Here is a 21,544-nt window from a genome sequence, read left to right on the forward strand (position 1 = left end):
CTTTTAGGCTAAGGCCTTTTCAGGTACTCATTTAGAGTGAGGTAACGCCCATTCAATGAATAGGCCTCTTTAAGAAGTGAGTCAAGGGATAGCCCCTTTAATTAGAAAAAAAGAAAAAAAAATCAAGCTGGGAGGGGAAGACCCTCAGGGTTCCTGGCCAAAAGAGAAACAGTTACTATTTAGTATTTACAAGGGCCTACCCTGTACTGGACAACTGTCCTGTCCAAATTTCTAAGTTTCCTTCTAGCTCTGCCATTCTGCCTCGGAAGTTCTCAGGGGCAGCTGATTGTAGTACAAAGACCTAGGCAGCAGGCGTCAGAACACTTGCATTCAAGTGCTGACTCTCCTCTCCTAATTGTGTCTCCTCCCTTCTCTGGGCCTCCACTTCCCCATCTGGAGGATGGGGATAGTAATTCCCTGCCCCTACTCTCACCCAGGGCATTTGGGAGGGAAGGCCCTTTGCTAGGCCACAACCAGGGCTATTGTGAGGATCTAAGGCATGCCAACAGGTGCTGCTGTTGCCAATTTAGTTCCTAGGTACTTGCTGAGGTTGTGAGGGAGCCAGCAGCGTGGGACCCCATTCATGCAGGCCTCTGAGGACCTGGCTGGTTGGACAAGCTCCTTCTGGCCATCTTAGTGGGCATGTGATGGGTCATCGTCATCGGAAAGCCGTGGTGTGTACCAGCAGGGTGGGAGTGGGGGAAGGCTAGGGGAAGAGATGGGCAGCAGGTGGGAAACAGGCAGCTCTGGCCAATAGGCCCATGGGCACATGAGCCATGGGGCATCTCTCTGAAAGAGGGTAAGGGAACAGCCAGAGAGGTATAATTGCTTTAAATTAGGCCCAGGGAGGGAGAGGAGAGGGCCAGGCTTTGTGCACCAGGCTCTTTGTGTTTGCTTGGCTGATCACCTCTAATAAGGTACCAGGATGCCAGGAATAGGTTTGCCTTTCTGCCATTCTGATTTCTAAATCAGTGTCCTAATGAGCCTGTTTTTCTCATGAAAAATGCAAGTCCTTGAAAGAAGCAGCATTCTGGGAATGGGGGGATACAGGTAGGGAAGGAGGAAGGGAAGGGAGGGGAGTGATGGGAAACTGGTTCTAGGCAGATATAAACACAGAGAAATGAGGCCTGGAGCTTGAAGTAGCTTTCCTCCCTTGCCATTGGCCAGGGTATCGGCGAACTGGGCTAGAACCTTCTGGCCTGGTGCTTGGGCCAGAGAATAGGAGGGTGCCAGGCTAGGGGCTTGGGGCAGAGCACTGGCCTAAGGGCTAGGGAAAGGCAAAGGGAAACACCCTTGTGAAAGAGGTAGGCTCCTCTCAGCAGTTGGCCAGCCACAGGCCTGCAGCAGAGCCCCTTGGAAGATGATGTTGCCTGAATGGATTGAGAGAGTTCCTTCTCATGTCTGGGTAATGTGGAGTAGGAAATTTACTGGGTATACTTGGCACAGGCTTTGTGAAAGTTGGAGTTGAGATGGGCAGCATGGAGCCCAATGGGAGAAGGGAAGGGGCAGCTCTTGCCCCAAGCCCTAACAAAGGCCCCAACCTCTCCTCTACTCAGAACCTTATATATAGCTGGCAGCTGATCAAAGCCAGAAGAACTCAGCTGTCTTCTGGAAGAAGTCAGGGCCTTGAGAGAAGGGAAAGCTGAGAACCCAGGTACTGAGTGACCAGCAAAGCTTGTAGCTCTGGGGACCTAGCTATGTGGGTGGCTTACTCCCAAGCACCAGATCACAGAAGCGTGGATTCTGACCTGGATGGAATCTTAAAGGCCATATAGTACAACTCTCTTATTTTACAGATGAGGAAACCGAGGGCAATGAGTGACAGAGCTTGAATACAAATCCAGGTTTTCTGACTCCAAACCCAGAGCTGTTCTCAATAGACTATGTATCTTTCTTTGTGTTTCTTGATATTTTCTGTTGCCCTGGAGAAGTCTTGTATACTGGGTTATACTTTGAGCTGCCTCAGGTTTTACGTCTTGAATACCTAAAGGGGCCCGGCAGTGAGCGATAATAAGGCTGTATTACAGAGGTCAGTGACAGCTGCATCCTTGACAACCTTTAAGCCCTTGCCTATTCCCTCCATTGTGCCTGGGTCAAAGGTGTCAGCTTCTATACATTTCTCAAAATTTGGGGCAGGGCCTGGGGTAGAACTGTGTCCCTTAGTCCTTTGACGCCAAGTTGCCCTAAGGTTTCCTAGTGACAACCGCTTACTGCTCCTTAATCAGTCTATCCAACCACAGAGGGTTCTGTGGCATGTTTGGGGGCTCCTGACGGACTCAGTGAGGTTGCAAGGAGGCAAAGCATCCCAGGCCATGTAAGGTGGCCTGTATCTAGAACCTTGATTCTTTCTCAGGATTACGTGACAGGAAAATCTGCTCTAAAAACAGAGACTCTGAACATACCTCCAAGGGTCATCCCTGCTTCGTAGCACTTTCGGAGCCGACATGATGGGCAATTTTTCCTTCTGAATTTATCGATGGTGCAATCATTCCTGCTGGCACACAGGTACTTTTGTTTCCCTAGAAGAGCAAAAGACAGAAGCAGATGAACCTGTTAATGTGTCTCCAGAGTCTCTCCTTGAGTTGTTTCTAGGCAAGAGGGGCAGAAAGATAAATTCTGCATGATGAGTGAAGGAGTCAAAAGACCAGCAAGAAAAAAACCGAAATCCAAGCCAATGATTACAAGGAACTGGTAGAGCATTGGTGGGAATCGCACAAACATCCAAGGCAGGGAAGGACAGAACAATGAACAAATGTATTAAATCAGGCGCCATTGTCACCGTTACTGTCAAGGCTAAAGTAATCACTTGTAAGATGCTTGCTCGTCTTTAAAAGCACTAGTGCCCATGAGTAAATGATCGTAATTGAAAATTACCTCTCTTCCATTATTTCACAGCAAGGACTCAGGCGCAGCCAACATTCCCCCATATTGACACCAGTAATTAAGGCTCAGTGTCTTCCTGATTTTTTTTTTTGCAAAATAACAGTACAGGTCAGAACCTATAATAAACAACTCCACAGAGATCAACAAATGGTTTCGTGATTGCTAGAAATCACTTCTCAGTCCGTAAGATGTAGAGATGAAAGGAAGGAGAAACCCAGTCTTTCTGTGATGGACCAACAAAAAAGGAAGAAGGATGGTGCGTGTTGGGGGGAGGGGTTGGGGAGTGTAAAAGTGAGGTGGTGTTCATTACATGACTCTTAAGCTCTCTTTCAGTTCTAATGATCAACAGCCTAAGCTCTCTGAAGCTCCCAGTGGATGGAGGAAGACATCAGGTAGCCAAGAAGTCAACGAAGCATTTATTAAGCGCCAACTGTGTGCCTGACGTTGTGCTAAACGCTTTTAGTCTAAAAAGTACATGTTCTACTCCTTCTCCCTTCCTCCCACCCTTTTCTCTTTGGTGAATGATTATTTTTGCTTGGATGGATAGGGGAAGAGTAATGTGGACCTTTTTTGGTACAGAGTTTGGTATACCTTGAGGTAGAGAGAGAAGAAGGGAGATTTAATGGGAACCCACACCCAAGGGCAAGATGAAAGAAATATTATAGGTGATCTGAGAATGTTTGAGCTGGAAGGGAAATTAGCACATGGCACAGGGAATTTGAGAGCTGGAAGAAACCACATAAAATCATAAGCTAGAAGGAAGGGGCATTTCAAAGATTGTCAGAGCTGGAAGGGCTGGTGGGAGGAATTTTAGGACAGAGAAGGTCAGGGTTGGGGGCAGGGGGAGCTTTAGAATATGGAATGGCAGAGCTGGTGGAACAAAGATTATAAAATATCAGAACTTAGAACAAAGAACACAGAATAATCCCAGGAATGGAAGAGACTTTAGAACAGAAACTCATTTAGTTTGACTCATTTTTCCAGATTACAGAGAGCTCAGTTTCTTTCTCCCCTTCTTTGCTTATAATAGAGTCCCAACTCAGAGACAGTGAAGGTATCTATCCATCAGATTGGGACATCTGTGGTGCGAAATGTAGTAAGTGTGCCTTCCAGGGACCACCTGTCAGTTTGTGGCAAGAACTTTGGTCCCCCTCCGGCTCGCTAGTGCCAGTAGCCTCAATGTTAGTGAAGCTGTATAAACATAACTCTTGACTGATAATTATCTCATGTCTCTTCCTTCATTTCTGCTAAGGGCTCTAAAATCCACACAATGACATGTGTAGTGGGTGTTTTATATTGTCCTGGGGTGCCAGCTCCTTGACAAGGCAGAGTGCAGTGCATTCTGGGACAGTGCCTAAGACATCGCCTGTCTGCTCGGAACTCTGAGCCAGTGCCTGGCAACTCCTGCTTTGGAACCATTCTATTATTGAAACAGATTTGGGTCATTTGCTTGCCTTCTTTATTTGGTTCCACTGGAAAGAGAGCATGGTGGTAAAGACCAGGAAATGGGAATCCTCACCCCGCTTTCCTGTAGACTAGTACATTGTTCCCAACCATCCGTGTAGAAAGACTCACACAATCAGAGCTCTCTAGCTGGAAGGGACCTCAGAGGCCACGGAGTCCAACTTCTTCATTTTATAGAAGGGGAAACTGAGGTTGAGGGAGGCGAAATGATCTCTTAGAAGCCCTCTAGTCCCCCCTCCCAATTTTACTGACTTAATATTCACATGACTTCACCAAAGTCAGAGAGGTAGTGAGAGCATCAGAGGCAGGATTTCAAGGGCTATTTCTGATATCATGGGGAGTGGAAATCATGGCAGATGGGGAGCTGGGAGGTATCAGAAGGAGAGCTGTCTGAGGGTAGAGGCCAACGCTCCTCTCTGATGAATGGCCCATATCCCATGGTGACCATTTGAGCCATTACCCATTACCCATTAGGGTAAGCTCCTGCTAGAAGCTGGCTTATAGGCCACTGGCTTCCCTGAAGCCCCCAGCTCTCCTGCTGTCTCCTAGGTGATCTGAGAGTCGACACGGCTAACACCCACTCCTCTCCAGCTCTCCATCCTTGGGGGCTAATAATGTTACACAGCTATGCTCTTTCTTTGACACCACTGACCTCCATCAGCCAAATAACATCAACAACCTATAATCAAGGTCTAAATCACTGAGCTCTCTTGGAAAAAGAATAATCCCCTCTCTCTGGCTGCAGGAGACAAGGTCATGGTGTGGCCCTGAAAAACCAAGCAGGCACTGAAATACCTGGTCATTTTGCTTATTGGAAGCAGATTAGAATGCCCCAGACCCTTTGAAGACCAAGAATGATTGCACAGAGACCAGAGAGGAGTCCCTTTTAGAGACAGCTGGCTCAAAAGCTCTGCAATGCCCATGGCCCCCCTGCCTTCTCTCATCCCTATTTACCATCAGGGCCTTTAGAGCTGGCAGCCTTAAGGAGGCCCTGAGGTTTCCCAAGACGAGCCTCAGAGACAAATACAACAGTGGTTGTAGAATCAGACAACCTTGGTTTGAATCCTTCCTCTGACATTTATTCTGTGTGGCCTTGGAGAGGGCCTCAGTTTCTCCATACGTCAAGTAAGGTTGTGGGATTGATGCCATCTGAGGTCTCTTCTAGTTCTAGCTCTGTGATCTTAGATATGATTGTAGATGAGTCATTCTACTTTTGTGAGGTTCAGTTTCCCCATCTGTTAAATAAAGGGGGTAGACTGGATGGCTGCCAGGGTCTTTTCCAGTTCTAGATCTAGGAGCCTCTGATTCTATTGTAACTAATATGGTGGGCCTGATGGCTGCTCCCACAACAGAGAGGTACTGAGACTCTGGGATTAGTTAGGTTTCTTCACTTTGTTCACCATGCAGGTCACAATTATAGGATCTCTGATGCAGAAAAACCCAAGAGGGCATCTCCTGAAGAACAGACATCTAGCCTCCAGTGACAGGGGACTCACCACCTCTCAAGGTAGCCAGTTCCATGGCTGAACAACTGATTTTTAAGAAGCCTTTTCCTTTAATATTCAGATTGAATTCTGGGACCAGGCAGAGGAAGTCTAACCAAGGACTTATTCGACAGTGGTGACGGGGAGGAGGTAAAGCTGGGATGAGGAGTCACCTGCAAACCAGGATCGGTTCAATGGTCTTAGCCTATGACCTGTGGGCACACTGAGGAACATCAGGCTTAGACTGGCCTTTATCAGAGCATTTCAAGCTGGGAGGCACCTCAGTGAGCAAGTAATAATTAATAATAATAACTTCCATTTATACTAAGTGCCAGGCACTGTGCTAAGCGCTTTGCAATTATCATCTCATCTGAGCCTCATAACAACCTCAGGAGGTAGGTGCTATTATGACTTCCATTTTACAGATAAGGAAATGGAGGCAGACAGGTTAAATGACTTGCCCAGGGTCACATAGCTGGTAACTGTCTGAGGTGGGATTTGAGCTCAGGTCTTCCTAACTCAAAGCCCAGCTCTCCACTGTGCCACCAGATGCCAACCTGACAGCAGTCAAGAAGTCCTGGGTCTGAATTCTGCCTCACACACAAGTTATGTCACCCACAAGTTATTTTTACCACTTCAAGCTAGCCTCGGTCTCCTCATCTGTAAAATGAGGGGGTTATCAGATTTTGATGGTCCCTTCCAGCTCTCAATCTATGATCCTATAATTTTCCTTTACTGACAAGGAAATATCTACCATGGTGCAGCAGAGAGAATGTTAGATTTGGGTGAAGGGACATGGGGTCAAGTTGTATGTTTTTAGACACTTTAGAAGATACTTTAATGTCTTCTCCAGTGTTGCTGGGATTCCTCTCCAACAAGGTTTCATTTTCCTGCTCTCCTCTATCTTGGCTCAAGCAGCATATATTAAATTAAATGCAAACATACCATGTCACCAAAATGGGAGGTCAAGTATCTCTCCCTTGAGGGAGATGTGAAGGGAGATAAGCCGTATGGCAACAGAGGGCTGCTCTGAGGTCAATACTTTTGTCTCCTAGGCTCCAACACATTTGACACAATGTTAATCATAGGCGCCCGTAAAGGACAAATTCTTCAGAGTACGTCTCCATGAGTCCTGGTTCCTCCTCTTCCAAGAGGGCTGTTCTGCTGGCTGAGCTGAAAGGCCCCAAGCTAGTAAAACAGGCTAGCTATCTCCGAGGGCCCAACCTCACCCCCAGGGAGGGAGGCAGTGCTAGTTATCACAATCATCTGAGTTGACCTCTCTGCCACTTGGGACACTGAGAGATGGTGAGAGCTTAATTTGGGAGTCAGGAAGACCTGTGTTTGATTCTGGCTTTACTTACTACCTATGTGATGCTAGGCAAGTATCTTAACCTGTCTGGGCCTCAGTTTCCTCAACTGAAAACAAAGGGGTTGGACTCAGAATCACAGAAGTTGAGAGTTGGGTGAGACCTCAGCAGCCATATAGTCTAGCTCATGTGTGAAAGGAACCCCCACTAAGGCTGACCAAGTGGTCATCCAGACTCTTCTTGCAGACCTTCAAGGAAGGGGAACCCATTACCTCTGGAGGCAGCCACGGTTCTCATTGTTAGGAAGTTTGCCCTGACATCCAGTCCAAATTGGCCACTCTCCATCTTCTCCTCCTTTTTCCTCCTTCTTCTCCTGTCCCTCCCCTCTCTCACTCCTAGTTCTACCCTCTGGTGCCAAACAGCACAAGGCTGGTACCTCCTTCATATGAAACCCTTCAGATACTTGGACAGTCTTTTCTCCAAGCTAGCCATGGCCAGTTCTTTCAACAGCTCTTCATATGTCTTGAACTCAAGGGCCTTCCCCCAACCTGGCTGTCCTCCTCTGGATGCCCTCTCCAGCTTATGAGCGTCCTTAAACCACAGTGCCCCAAACTCAGCACAATACTCTCGATGTGGTCTGATGAGGGCTGAGTACAGAGAAACTCCTGCTTCCATATTCCTGAAAGCTATGGTTCTTTTGAAATGCAGCCCGTGATCCCATGAGCTATTTGGGCTGCCCCCACCACACAACTGACTCATGACTTTGCGGGCCACTAAAACCTCCAAGTTCTTTTCAGTAAGACTGTTGCTTATCCATGGCTCAGCACATCTTGTATCAGTTACAGTGATTTCTTTGTACCCAAGTGCAAGACTTTACATTGATTCCGGCCGATCTACATTTGATCAGATCCTGCCCAGTGTCTAAGCCAGTCTAAAGCTTTTTGGATCTTGACTCTGTCATCCAGTGGGAGGACACCAGCTATTTCTCCCATCTTTGGGTCACATGAAAAGCTGACCTTATCCAAATCATTGAAAAAAAAGTTAAACAGCCTAGAGCCACATACAGATAGATCTCTGGGGATTTTTCTACTGGAGACATCCTGCCATAGTATAACTGAACCATTAACAACTAATTTCTTTTTGAGTCTGGTTATCCAACCAGTTTGGAATTCACCTCATTGCATTATCATCAAATTCACATCTTTCCATCTTTTCCACAAGAAGAGATGAGATACTTGCTCAAAAGCTTTGCTAAAATCTGGGGGAACTATATCTCCAGCATTCTCCTCATCTGCTAATTTAGTCATCCTGTCAAAAGGAGGAATAAGGTTAGTTGGGCACGGTGGGCTCTTGATCATAACTGCCTTTTCTAGATGTTTGCCAGTCACTTCTTTAATGGACGGTTCTAGAATTTTCCTAGGAGTCAAAGTTGAGAGTTCTCTTCTTTTCCCTTTTTTTTTGAAAATGGAGACATTTGCCCTTCTTGAATCTTGTGGTATGTCTCCATTTTTGAAGACCTCTAAGCTCAAAATCTTAGACCTTATGAAATGTTTTCTGGATACTCTCTGTACTCCCTAGGGACCGTGTATTCCCTCACCTTTGCCCTGGCCAAGTATTACAGCTGCTGCTGCTCTAGCCTCTACACAGGACCACCAGGGAACAGGACTGGGAGGAGCTAGACCTTTCATTTTATACTCTAATGTTCCAGCCAAACTGACCTGTTAGCTGTTCTCTGAACCTGACATATCATCTCCTACCCCCACACCTTTACCCAGGATACCTACCATATCTGGAATGCTATCCCTCATCACCTCTATCTCTCAGTATCCCTAGCTTCCTTTAAATGGCCCCTCCATCCCAAGATTATTTTGCATTTACTTATGTGTGTACATGTTGTATCTTTGCACCATTCCCCCTGCCCCCTCCCTTACAGTTAGAACATAACCTCCTCCAGGGTGGGGACTACTGAACTTTTGTGTTTGTATGCCCAGTGTCCTGCAGAGTAAGTGATTCATGTCTGTTGAAGTGAATTGGATAAGAGCTTCCATTTCTACATCACTCTGGGGATGTAACGAGTCTATCAGAGCCAAGGTAAAATCCTGTTTAACCTTCCTGGGACTCAGTTTCCTCTTCTGTAAAAGTGAGGGAGTTGAGCCAGGATTTGAACTCAGGTCTTCTGAGTCTGCTACAATGAGCTATCTATTTGTACTCCTCCTCCCACCTCCCCTTCATACAACCTTTTCACAGAGAGCTGAGAACAAAGGAAGTGTTCACGAAGTATTTGGTGACTGACATGATTTGCACTAGGTGAGGAGCTATCTACTGGACTGCCTGGCCTTTGCTCCTTCACCTTTCTACAAGCTGCCCCAAAGGACTATGGGCCCAAGTTCCCCAAGTAAATGTCCTGTTCTTTAACTAGGCTCATCAGCCATCTGGCTTAGTATGCTGGAAAGGAAACCCAGGTTCGAGGCCTAGCTTCAATGTTTCCTAGCTTCATGGCTTTGGCCTTGTTACTTTAACCTTCAAAACCTCAGTTTCCCCTTCTGGGAAATACTCCAGCCTTCACTGACTGCACCAAAAAAGGTTTAGTAGGAGATCAGGTGTGTGTGTGTGTGTGTGTGTGTGTGTGTGTGTGTGTGTGTTCACCCCTACCTTTCTCCTAACACCTGCAAGCATCCCTCTATCAGTTCGATGGCACCCCATGGGGTTTGCTAATACAATCAAGGCCTGTCTGAATGGCTGCTCCTTGAGGAAGGTCAATTGCACTGTGAAAACATTGCCATTTTAATTGTGATTCATGCAACAGATGTGATCCTGAAAACTCTGGGCAAATCAAATTCAATCTGAAATGCCCAAGGGGAGCTGGTTATTTGAAGGCACCCTATGTTGCATCCTTTCAAACATAAAAATAAATCCTTTGAAAGTGAATAAATACCTACTAATAGGGTTTCTCAGGTTCGTGTTTACTGAAGAGTCCACCTGAATCATCGTGGGCCTCACTGTCATCATGTTTAGCACACTGCTGATCTTTTATCAAGAGGCAGTAGTTTCTCCTGTAAGATTTCTTTGTGGGCCACCATTGTGGCAGAGCCCACTGTATCTGCACACTGGGAGAGTGAGTCAATGTGAAGGTTACCTGGGCATGGGTATAAGGGAAGGAGCTCCAGATCTGGAGACAGAAGGTCTCAGTTCAAATCACAATTTGGCAACTAACTGGTTGTGTGACCTTGGGCTAGTCACTGACCTTCTTTAGGCCTTAGTTTCATCATGCATCAAATGGCAAGGTTAGGCTCAATGATCTGTAAGTAGGCTGATTTTCCGCATTTAGGCCTGGGGGAGGAGCTGGTAGTATCATCAGGGTTATGCAACTGTAAACTCTGAGTTGAAAGGGCTCTTAGAGGTCATCTGCTCCACTCAAGAACTTCCCTCTACACCTGAAAAACACAGCTTTAATATCTTCACTGATGGGGAGCTCACTACTGTTCAGGGCAACCTGTACCTTTGATGAATGGTTAGCCAACTGTACTTAGTAAGGCCTCACTATATACTAAACTGTGGGAATACAAATAAAAGCACAGATGGTCCCTGCCCTCAAGGAGCTCATATTCTAACAGGACAGATGGCAAACAACTCTGTACCTATCAGAAGTTATATAGAGAGGAGATGCTTGGTGCTTTCAGAGGGCAAGCTTAGCCTTCCAGTCTGACTACTCCTTGTTCTCTTTCCTGCACCCAAAGGTCCAGCCAACTAGCCTTCTTTACAATACAACATCTCCTGCCTTGATGTCTTTGCACTGGCTGGTCTCCCAAGACTGTGGAATGCCCTCCTTCCTCACCTCCCATTGGTAGAATCCTTTGTTCCCTTCAAGGCTCAGCTTCAGTACAACTTTCTCTCTCTCTTTCTTCTTCTTCTTCTTCTTCTTCTTCTTCTTCTTCTTCTTCTTCTTCTTCTTCTCCTCCTCCTCCTCCTCTCTGTCTGGCTCTCTCTTTCCTCTCTCTTTCCTCTCTCTCCCTCCCTCTCTCTTCTCTCTCTCCCTTTCTCTCCTCTCTTTCCCTCCTCTCTCCTCTTTCTTTTCTTCTCTCTTCTCTCTCTCTCCTCTTCTCTCCTTCTCTCTCCCCCCTCTCCCTCTTCTCTCTCCTTTTCTCTCTCCTTCTCTCCTCTTTCTTTCTCTTCTCTCTCTCTCTCTCTCTCTCTCTCTCTCTCTCTCTCTCCTTTTTTCTGCCCTCCAATATTCTGGTGCCCTCCTCCCAATGGCTTTGTGTGTGTTTGTCCACATGTACCAGTTGTTTTTCCAGCTTATGAAGCGCCCTGAGGGCAGGAACTATTTGTCATTTTGTCTTTGTATTCTCAGTGCCTAGCATGGTATTAGGCATGTCATAGGTGCTTGATAAATGTTTCATGGATCATATCTATTTGTAGCTGGGAGGAGACCTTAAAAGCCATTGAGTCCAATCCCCACATTCCTCAGAGGAGGAAACTGACACCCAGAGAGGTTAAGAGCCTTGTGTACGGTCACCATTATTAAGTATCTTAGGAGGGATTTGAACCGAGTTCCTCATGACTCCAAATCCAGTGCCTTGTCTACTATTCTATAATGCTTGTTGGGTGATTGCTTAATAGTTACCTGATGGATACCGCCAAGGGGAAACCAGGAAGGGCATTTTCAGCATTTCCTATTTCCTTGGTTGATTTATCTCAAGGTATTTGTCAAATGCTGGAGTATTGGCCAGCGACATTCACCGAGAATGAAAAAGTGCCCTGTGCATGTGTGTCCTCTCTGCTGACATGGCAGTTGGGGGTTCAGATTCCTCCCCTGTGGGCAACCCTAGGGTAGTGCGTTCGCCAACTCTGAGCTCTGCCAACCCAATGGGCCAAAAAGGAGTCCTGAAGCAGGGCCAGAGGGCTCGGGTGGGGGCACTCACTGCTAGGATTCAAGGGCATGACTGCAACAGAGAAGGCATTCATTTTACTGATCCAGGGATCTCTGTCCCGCCCCCCGCCCTTCCACCTTGAAGCCTTCATGCTGAAGGCTGATTGAGTGCCAATTGTGAACTTTCAAGCCTATCCTGGAACCTATCTGGCCCACGAAGGGTTTCATTTCTGCTTTAAACTGGCATTTGCCCCTCAAAGTTGGCATTGCTCAGGCCTACTTCTGGACCAGGCCTGCTCTCTTGGGCTCGGAAGGTCACTTTTTTCCCCATGGGAGGAGTTCCCCATGGTCCCTGATGAGGATTCAAAATAAGAAGTCTGTTTTAAGGGAAGATAACAAGCTCTCCCACTGGAATCAAAGGCTATCTAATTGTCTTCCCTCCCACTGACTGATTCTCATTTTACAGGTGAGGAAACCGAGGCCCAGGAAGGAGAAATTATTTTTTCTGAGATAATTCACAGGATCACGGGTCTAGAGCTGGAAGGAACCCAAGAGGTCATCTGGTCCAGCACTTCTTAAACTGTGGGTCACAACCACAGTTTAAGAAGCGCTGAGGGGTCACGAGTGGAAAAAGTTTAAGAAGCCCTAGTCTAGTCTAAAGCCTTCATTTTATGGCTGAGGGAAGTGACTTGCTTAAGATCATGCAGGTAAGTGTCAGAAGTGGGATCTGAACTCAGCCCCTCTAACCGTGCAAGCAGAATGGCAGCCCTGCCTCCCATGGAGCTGAGCAGTGGCCAAAACTCAGGTCTCCTGACTCTCATCTCTGCATTCTTTCTACCACACCATAGTCAACAAATATATACCAAGAAACTACAGCAATCTATTAGTCATAGAAAAGAAACGAAAGAATGTCAGAGTTGGAGGAAACCACAGTTTACAGGCAGCAATTCAAGGACTAGGAGGTGGAACAGGCCCTAAAGTTTCTCCACTTCAATCCCCTCATTTTATGCATTAGATTGTAAGCACCTGGAGGCCAGGGACCATCTTTTTGCCTCTTCTACTACCCCCAGTGCTTAGTGCCAGGCCTGGAACACAGTAGGAGCTTAAAAATGTTTATTGATTGACTAGCCCTAAGAGGGAAAGTAACAGGGCAGCTAGGTGGCACAGTGAGTAGAGCACCAGCCCTGGAGTCAGGAGGACCTGGGTTCAAATCTGGCCTTAGACACTTGACACATGTACTAGCTGTGTGACCCTGGGCAAGTCACTTAACCCCAATTGCCCTGCCCCCCCCAAAAGAGGGAAAGTAACTTGTATATGGTCACACAGGAGGAGAACCTGCAGGTCCTTGTGCTCCTTCATAGAACCCAACAAATATATGAGTATGGTATTTTGGTCACAGGGATGCAAATCTTCTGATTTATACCTCCAAAGTTCTCTCCCCTATATCACAGCCCCCACCCAAGGTGCCAGGCAATGTGCTTGGGGTTACACTTGGGGGACTCAGGAGAGACAGATGTAGAACATATAATCCCTGCCTTTGAGAAACTTACAGTCTGGTCAAAGGAACTGAGGGTTGTTTAGTCTGGAGCAAAAGAGACTTAAGAGAGCCAGGAAGGGCTGGGATATATAAGGGGGCTCCTGAGGGCAGAACTAGGAACAATGGGTAGGAGTTACAGAAAGCTATATTTCAATTCAATACAAGGATGAACTTCCTAGTCATTGTGGGATACACTGTCATGGTGGGTAGTGAGTTCCCTGTCATTTGAGGGGTTCAAGCGAAGGCCAAATCACCACTTGTTAGGATGCCGTAGAGAGAATTCCTGCTCAGGTACCAGTTATACTAGGTACCCTCTGAGGCCCTTGCCAGCCCTGAGATTTTATGATTCTAGTTAGAGAGATAAGATGTATTGCTGTTATTTTCCGTGTGCTCAAGACCATTCAACCATTGGGTCAACAGACACTTCTGTTCCTCTCTTTGCATGGGGGAAGATACAAAGTTTAGATGAGACATGGTCTCTGCCTTCATGGGGCCTAGTAAAAAGGTCCGACACATATACACAATAACTACTCGATAATGAGGTCAGAACCGTAGCTTTCTTTGAGATCTGAGGGGGAAGGCTGTTACAAAATTGGGCTTCCTGAAGGAGGTGGCATTTGAATTGGGCTTAAAGGATGGGTAAGAATTCAATAGGTGAACAGGAGAGAGAATGTTCCAGGCATAGGAAATAGCTGAGCAAAGGCATGGAGATGGGAAAGTAGAGGGTATGCTTGGGAGTCAAAGAATGGTACAGAGTGAGTGCTAGAGCTCTGAGATAAAAGGTTAAAGTGCTTGAACATGGAAGGCCTTACACACTGGCAAAGAAGTCAGAGTGTGACTTGGTTAAGCAAGAGGGAGCCAGTGTAGACTGTTGAATGAAGGAAGCCTAGTGAAAGGCAAGGTATAATGGTACCATGGAAGGATCCCTGGCCCAGGGGAGTCCTAGGTTCAAATCTAGAGTCCAGAATTTACTAGCTTTGGGACTACAGAAAAGTTGATTGACCTTTCTAAGCTTTGGTTGTCTCATCTGTAAAATGGAGATAATAAAACTTGTAGTTTTCCTGGGAGACAAGTGCTCTCTTAAGCTTTCAGCCACCTCCAGAGGTGCGATTAGGCATGGGGAATGCTCTTTCTGCCTGAGGGTGTGAAGGTGAAGTTGGAATGGCCCTGGAGTCTAAGCCTCACTGGCCTCCTGGCCTCCAGCCACACAGCCCTGGGGCCCTATTTGCTTACAGCTGGCTGTCGCCTGTTATGTAACCACATTTGACACAGCAGGAGATGGATTAAGGTAGTGTCATCGAAGGCTGGTATCTGGAGGACAAACAGTTGTACGTCAGAATATCTCTCCATCAACTCATTTTTAATCAAAATTGCTCATCTCTGGCTTTCTCCAAGGTAATAAGCAGCATAAAGTCTTTAGATCAAGGTGGGAGATGCAGATGCTAATCGGCGGCGCTCATTTACGAAGGCACACACGGGTGCGCAAATACACACGTGTGCACACATGAGGCTTCCTGCTGCTGCTGCTGTAGCTCGGGGCTCCTCGAATGGGACTTCCCGGTTTCTGAAAAGAGGCCTCATCAAGATGCTTACTTTCTAGAGTTGTCTGAAAACACCCACCTGTTTCCTGATAGCAGTTCAGGGAGCAGAGGTGGCCACTGGGAGGTGGATGGGTGGGGGCGGTGGCATGGTACCCCCCCACTAGGACTCCAGAACACCAGGCCAACAAGGAAGGACTCAGAGAACTGCCTAATGTACAGTAGAAGGGAGAATGTCTTCCAGAAATCATGGCCTTGGGCAAGTCAGTGCCCCTTCTGAGATGTCTAAGAAGGGTGCATGAGATGATCTCTAAGGCCTTATCATTAGAGCATTTTACATCCCATTTCATTCTCCTAACAACCCTGCTCGGAAGTGGGCAAGGACAGGGATTCCCATTTTACAGGTGAGGATACTGACACCAAGAGCAATGAAATGACCTGAAGTGATAATGTCCAAGGTTACACAGATAGTAACAATAATATTGTTAAATAAGCTAACATTTATGTAGCAACTTTAAGTTTGATCCTCACAACAATCCTAGGAAGTAGGCACTATTCTTATCCCCATTTTGCAGGTGAGAAAACTGAGGCAGACCAAAGTTGGGCAGACTTGCTCGGGATCACATAATAACTAAGTGTCTGAGACAGGATTTGAACTCATCTCCCTGAGTCCAAGTCCACTGTGTTTAGGGCCAAGATCCAAGGTCCTCTAACAGGAAATCCCAAGGATATCAACAAACATTTAATAAGCTCCTATCATGTGTCAGGCACTTAGATATGAAGACCAAAATGAAACCATTCCTGACCCATCTTGCTGTAATTCTGACTATATTTTTGTTTAGTCATTTTCAGTCTTGTCCAAATCTTTGTGTCCCCTTTTTCTGGGGGGTGGATTCTTGGCTAAAATACTGGAGTAGTTTGCCATTTCCTTCTCTAGCTCATTTTACAGATGAGGAAACTGAGGCAAAGAGGTCACAGAGCCGGTAAATGTCTGAGGCTGGATTTGAACTCAGGTTTTCCTGACTCCAGGTCCAGTGTTCTACCTACTGTGCCACCTAGCTACCATCTTAGTACACAGATGACAATAATCTTGCCAAAGAATCCTAGCTCTGGAGCCAAGAGGGACCCTAGAAGACATCTGAGCAAACTTCAAAGATGAAAAAACCAAGACCTAGAGAGCCAAAGTGACTTGTTTATGGTCATGCAGAGAGTGGGTGGTAAGCTACAATTATGAATCAAGACCCTAGTTCTAGAGCAGGGAAGGGCCTTTGGAGGCCAACTAATCCGACCCCCTCATTTTACAGAGGAGGAAGCAAGTTAGTGGCAAAGCTGGGATTTGAACCCAGGTCTTTGGACTCCAAATCTCATGCTCCTTCCTCTTCACCCTCTCTGCTCTCTATGACAGGGTGCCATAAATGTAGCCAGCAGTACGGCTGTGCTTAGCACTGCTTTCTCCTTTTTGGGTGTTCCCCCCCCCCACCTGTTTGGGCTTTCTCATGAAGAGGCAGCTGCTCAGGCCTAATTACTGCCAAGGCTTCTCCCCTCAGAGTGTCTGAGGCTCCTCCTGCCAGACGCCAAGGCCCACACGCCACCCCAGCTACCAACTGATCTAGGGACTGGCCTCCTGGCCAACCCAGCAAGATGTCCGTAAAGCTGCTAACAAGAGGGATAGTACTAACAGGGAAGATTCAGCACAGAGCCAGGAAAATGAGGGCAGGAGGAAGAAATGAGCCCAGGGAAGCAGAGGCTGATGGGGCCTTGCAGGCTAAAGAATCTCAGGAGAAAAGCAGTGCTAAATCCCCAATGGTGTTCAATGGCCAACAAGGAGAGGGGTGAAGACACCAAAAACCCACCCGTCAGACATAGCAATGTAGTCTCTACCCATTGGCGCTGGGGGCCCTTTTTCCTTTTGGGAATCATGTTGTAGAGATTATCCCGGGAGGCGGGGGACATCTCTTGGTCCTAGCTTGGCATGCAGGAAACTGAGAGGAAAAAGAACCCAGTCTCTGCCCTCAAAGAGCATCCACTCTGGTTGAGAAGAACACAATATATGCATGAGATACAATGGAGGTCCATAGTAACTTGCCAAAAAGTCACACAACTGGGCTTGCTACAAGGCCAAAGCTTGGCCTACTCCCTTCTTCTGCCAAGCAGCTGCTGCCAGACTTCCTAAATGCCTCTGTGAAGGATTTCCTTCCACACTCCATAGCTTGGCTTTACCTTCTATTCACTGGTCAATCAAAAAGCAGTTATTAAGCACTTACTGTGTGCCAGGCACTGGGCTAGGTGCTAGGGACACAAACAAAAAATATGTTCCTGTCCACAAGAGCTTATATTCTACTGGTGGGGGGGGGCATAACACATACACTCACACCCCAGTAACACCAATCCGAAAGCATTTATTAAGCACCTAAGTACTTTGCTATTTGCCAAGGATACAAATTATCAATCAAGACATTTATAAACATTTTTAAAGCAACTACTACATTCCAGATACAATGCTGGGTTGTAGGGATAGAAACTCAAAAAGGAGACAATGCTTGCCTTCAAGAAGCTTATATTCTATGAGAGGAAACAGCATGTGCATAGATAAGTAAATACCAAAAAAAAGGAAATAATTTGGGGGGAGGAAGGGAGAACTAATCTAGGGGATCAAGAAAGGCTTCTTGCAGGAGAACCCTGAAGGGGCAGCTTAACAGGAGCTGCAGGTTCTAAGGGATGGTAGACAGAATGTGGTGCATAGGGAAAGGCTGGCTGGCTACAACGAGGAGTGTGTGACGGGGAGGAATCTGTCATTGTTCTGAAAGATGGGCTACACTTGATTTGAAAGGCAATGGGGAGTTACTGAGGATTGCAGGCAGAGAGTGGGGGATGTTTGTCAGGCATGTGCTTTAGGATGATCAATCTGAGAGGTAGGGAGAGAGAAGGAGAGATAGAGAGAGAGAGACAAAGAGAGAGGCAGATAAAGAGAGTCAGAGAGACAAAGACAGAGACAGAGATACTCAGAAAGAAACAAAGAGACAGAGTAAGGGGGGCAGAGACGGACAGAAACCGAGAGAGAGGAGGGAGAGAGAGAGAGACAGAGACAGAAAGACAGAGACAGAGAGAGACAGAGATATGAAGATAGAGTAAGAGAAAGAGACAGAGATAGAGACAGAGAGAGAGAGAGATAAAGAGAGTCAGAGAGACAAAGAGAGATGGAGAGACAGAGAAAGAGAGAGATAGAGAGATAGAGACAGAGAATAAGACAGACAAAGAGAGAGATAAAGAGAGTCAGAGAAACTAAGAGAGAGATGGTGAGACAGAGAGAGACAGAGAAAGAAACAGAGAGACAGAGAAATAGAGACAGAGAAAGATAAAGAGAGACAAAGATGGACAGAGACAGAGACAAAGAGATTAAGAGGCAGACAGAGACATGGAGACAGAGAAAAGGGGAGAGAAACAGACAGACACAGAGACAGAGAAAGACAGAAAGACACAGAGACACAGAGCCTAAGGGGAGGTGCTAGATGGGGCCTGCCCTATAATCATTAAGTCCTTTACTGAGGGGCTTTATACTTCCCAGGCCCAAGAGCCAAGGTCACCACAATATTTTGGGCTTTCTGCATTTTTGAAAAAGAACAGTCCAAACGTAGGCCGGGCCTCCAAGGCCACTCACTAAGAGAAACATTTCCACGAACAGAGAAAACAGCTCCGGCTGTCTTTTAGTCAGAGGATTTGAGGTCCAGTCCCAACTGTGTGACGTTGGCAAAGTCATTTTCCTCCCCTAAACTCTCAAATCCATGAAATGAGGGGGCAGGCCTATATGACCGCCAAAGTCACTTCCAGTCTCCTATGATCTGGATGAAAAGAGGAAATGGCTGTCTATGTCTCTGTCTCCCCACCTCCCTCTGTCTTAGTCTCTCTGACTCTTTATCTCTGTCTGTCTCTGTCTTAATCTCTTTGTCTCTGTCTCTATCCAGAGGGTTCTGAGTATCTGAATATGGGGGGTTGTGTAGAGAACATGGCAGGGGAATGGATAGAGTCAGTCTGAGCCACCCAGAGAAAAGCCTATTTAAGAAATGTTAATTACTAAAGGATTGACAAGCTAGGCCTGTAGCTAATGGGATTAGGGCTTGGAGGATAATGACTTTCTCTCTTTCATTTATGACTTGGGACAGAGGCTGAAATTGCAGGGTGGCAGTGATTTAAGTTGGCAGGGCCAAGGAATTTCTCATTCAAAGCTTTTGATCATCTAGAATGGGTTTGCAGGGGTAACTGGTATTTTCTTCTCTATAGAGACATTAAAATATATGCCTGCAATGATTGAAGTACTCTCCTGCCAAGATTAATAAACATTTCTACATCACTTTAAGGTCTGCAAAGTACTTTACAAATATTAGCTTATTTGATCCTCACATCAGTCCTGGGAGGTAGGTGCTATTATTATCATCCCCATTTTACACATGAGCAAACTGAGGCAGACAGCAGTTAGGTGACTTCCCCAGGGTCACACAGCTATCTATGGCCAGATTTGAACTCAAGTCTTCATGAATCCATTGTTCCTACCCACTGGACCACTGAGTCACCTCAAGAGGGAGAAGGATGGACTAAAAGCTTTTTCCAAGGTCCGCCCAGTCAGAGAACTCACACAATCATAGAAATTGAGAGTTGGAATGGACACCTCAGTGACTACCTAGTGGAAATCATAGCTAAAGGGAATCCATATTATAATCTGCCAGAAAGGATCACTCAGTCTCTGCCAAAGACTCCCAGAAGAAGGAACCTTTCCACTCTGGGACAGCTTGATTTGTTAGGGAGTTTTCCTCACATCAAGCCTAAATTTGTTGCTTCCACCATTGAATGTGAGTTGTTGACCTCTGAGGCTACACAAGCTGAATGATCTCTCCCCCATAAGACAGTCTTTGAAATACTTGGAAGACAGCTGTCATGTCCCCTCTGAGGCTGGTATTCTCAAGGCTAAATATGCCCCTTTCTTTCAAAAGGTCCTCAGATGACATGAACTCAAGGCCCTTCTCCATCCTGGTTGCCTTCCTCTGAACGCTTCCCCCAGTTTATCAATGTCCTTGAACTGGTATGTCCAGAACTGAATACAATACTCCAGACAGGTCTGACAAGGGCAGAGGAGAGCAGGATCTGGACCACCTCCTAATTCCCCTAAACTGGGCTTCTCAGTTATATTGCTAACTCATGCTGTTTGCACTTGCAGACTACCACCATGGCCCAATCTTTTTCTGAAAAACCACGATGTCCCATCAGGTATGTGGGAGGTTGATTTTTTGAACCCAAGTACAAGACTTTACATTGATCTCCAATGAATTTAGTGGATTTTGTCTTATTCGATTCAGCCTGATGCTAGACCCTGACTGTCATCCAGAGTGTTCGTTATTCACAAACCATCTGGACCTTTATCCAAGTCATTGAGAAAAATGCTAAAGAGCAAGGGATCGAGCAGAGATCCCTGGGGTGCTCCACTGGATACCTTCTGCCAGGCTGAAAATGGAATCCAGCCTTCCAACCAGTTTCAAATCCACTGAACTGTATTATCGCTGAGCCACCTTTTCCACAAGAAGAGTAGGGAATACTTTATTACTGCTAAAATGTGGGTAAACTATAATGACAGTATTCTCCTCAACTGCCAGTTTAGTGACATTTTATCTCTCATCTCTGTGCCTTTCACCAAGCTAAGTGGCACTGCAGTGGATAGAACACTGGGCCTGGAGGCAGGAAGACCCGAGTCAAATCCAGCCTCAGATACTTCCTAGCTGTGGGACCTTGGCCAAGTCACTTCACCCTATCTGCCTCGGTTTCCTCAACTGTAAAATAAAGATAATAATATTGTTGTAAGGATTAAATGAGATAATAATAGTAAAGCTTCGGCAGGAGGCCTTTCCCAGGGCTCCTGGCTGCTAGTGCCTTCCCCTTGAAGGTCCCCTCTGTGTATTCACTCTATGATTAGGTGCCTATTTATATACAAGTGTCTCCTCAATCAGAATGTAAGTGCCCTGAGGGCAGGAACTGTTTTTGGTTTTTCTTTGTATACCCAGAGCTGACGCAAAGTCTGATACTGAGTCTGACACAAAGTAAGCACTGAAGATAAGAAATATTGATTGACTGGGTGAGTGATTGATAGATTGTAAAAAGAGGAAATAGTCATTCTGACAGGACCTGTTCCTGATGAAGCCAGGTTGGTTCTTTGTAATTACTGTTTCCTTTTCTGGATGTTTGCTGTTCTTGTTTTTGTTCAGTTGTGTCCAACTCTTTATGACCCTAGCATGCCAGTAATGACCATGGGATTTTCTTGGCAAAGATACTGGAGTGGTTTTCCATTTCCTTCTCCAGCGGATTAAGGCAAACAGAGGTTAAGTGACTTGCCCAAGATTACACAGCTAGAAAGTATCTGAGGCCGGATTTGCACTTAGGTCTTCCTGAGGCCAGGCCCAGCACTCTTTCCGCCAAGC

The 21,544-nt window shown here is 46.3% G+C and overlaps 1 protein-coding gene across 1 annotated transcript in view; it reads right to left on the reverse strand.

Moving 5' to 3' along the window:
* AR (androgen receptor) overlaps positions 1–21,544 on the reverse strand; it is a 237,756-nt gene that overhangs the window by 49,483 nt on the left and 166,729 nt on the right. Inside the window, exon 3 of the mRNA XM_036740384.1 lies at positions 2,403–2,519. Within this exon, the coding sequence (XP_036596279.1) occupies positions 2,403–2,519 (117 nt within the window). The remainder of the gene's footprint in view (positions 1–2,402; positions 2,520–21,544) is intronic.

This window comes from Trichosurus vulpecula, assembly GCF_011100635.1.
Source record: "Trichosurus vulpecula isolate mTriVul1 chromosome X unlocalized genomic scaffold, mTriVul1.pri SUPER_X_unloc_1, whole genome shotgun sequence".
Classification (NCBI taxonomy): Eukaryota; Metazoa; Chordata; class Mammalia; order Diprotodontia; family Phalangeridae; genus Trichosurus; species Trichosurus vulpecula.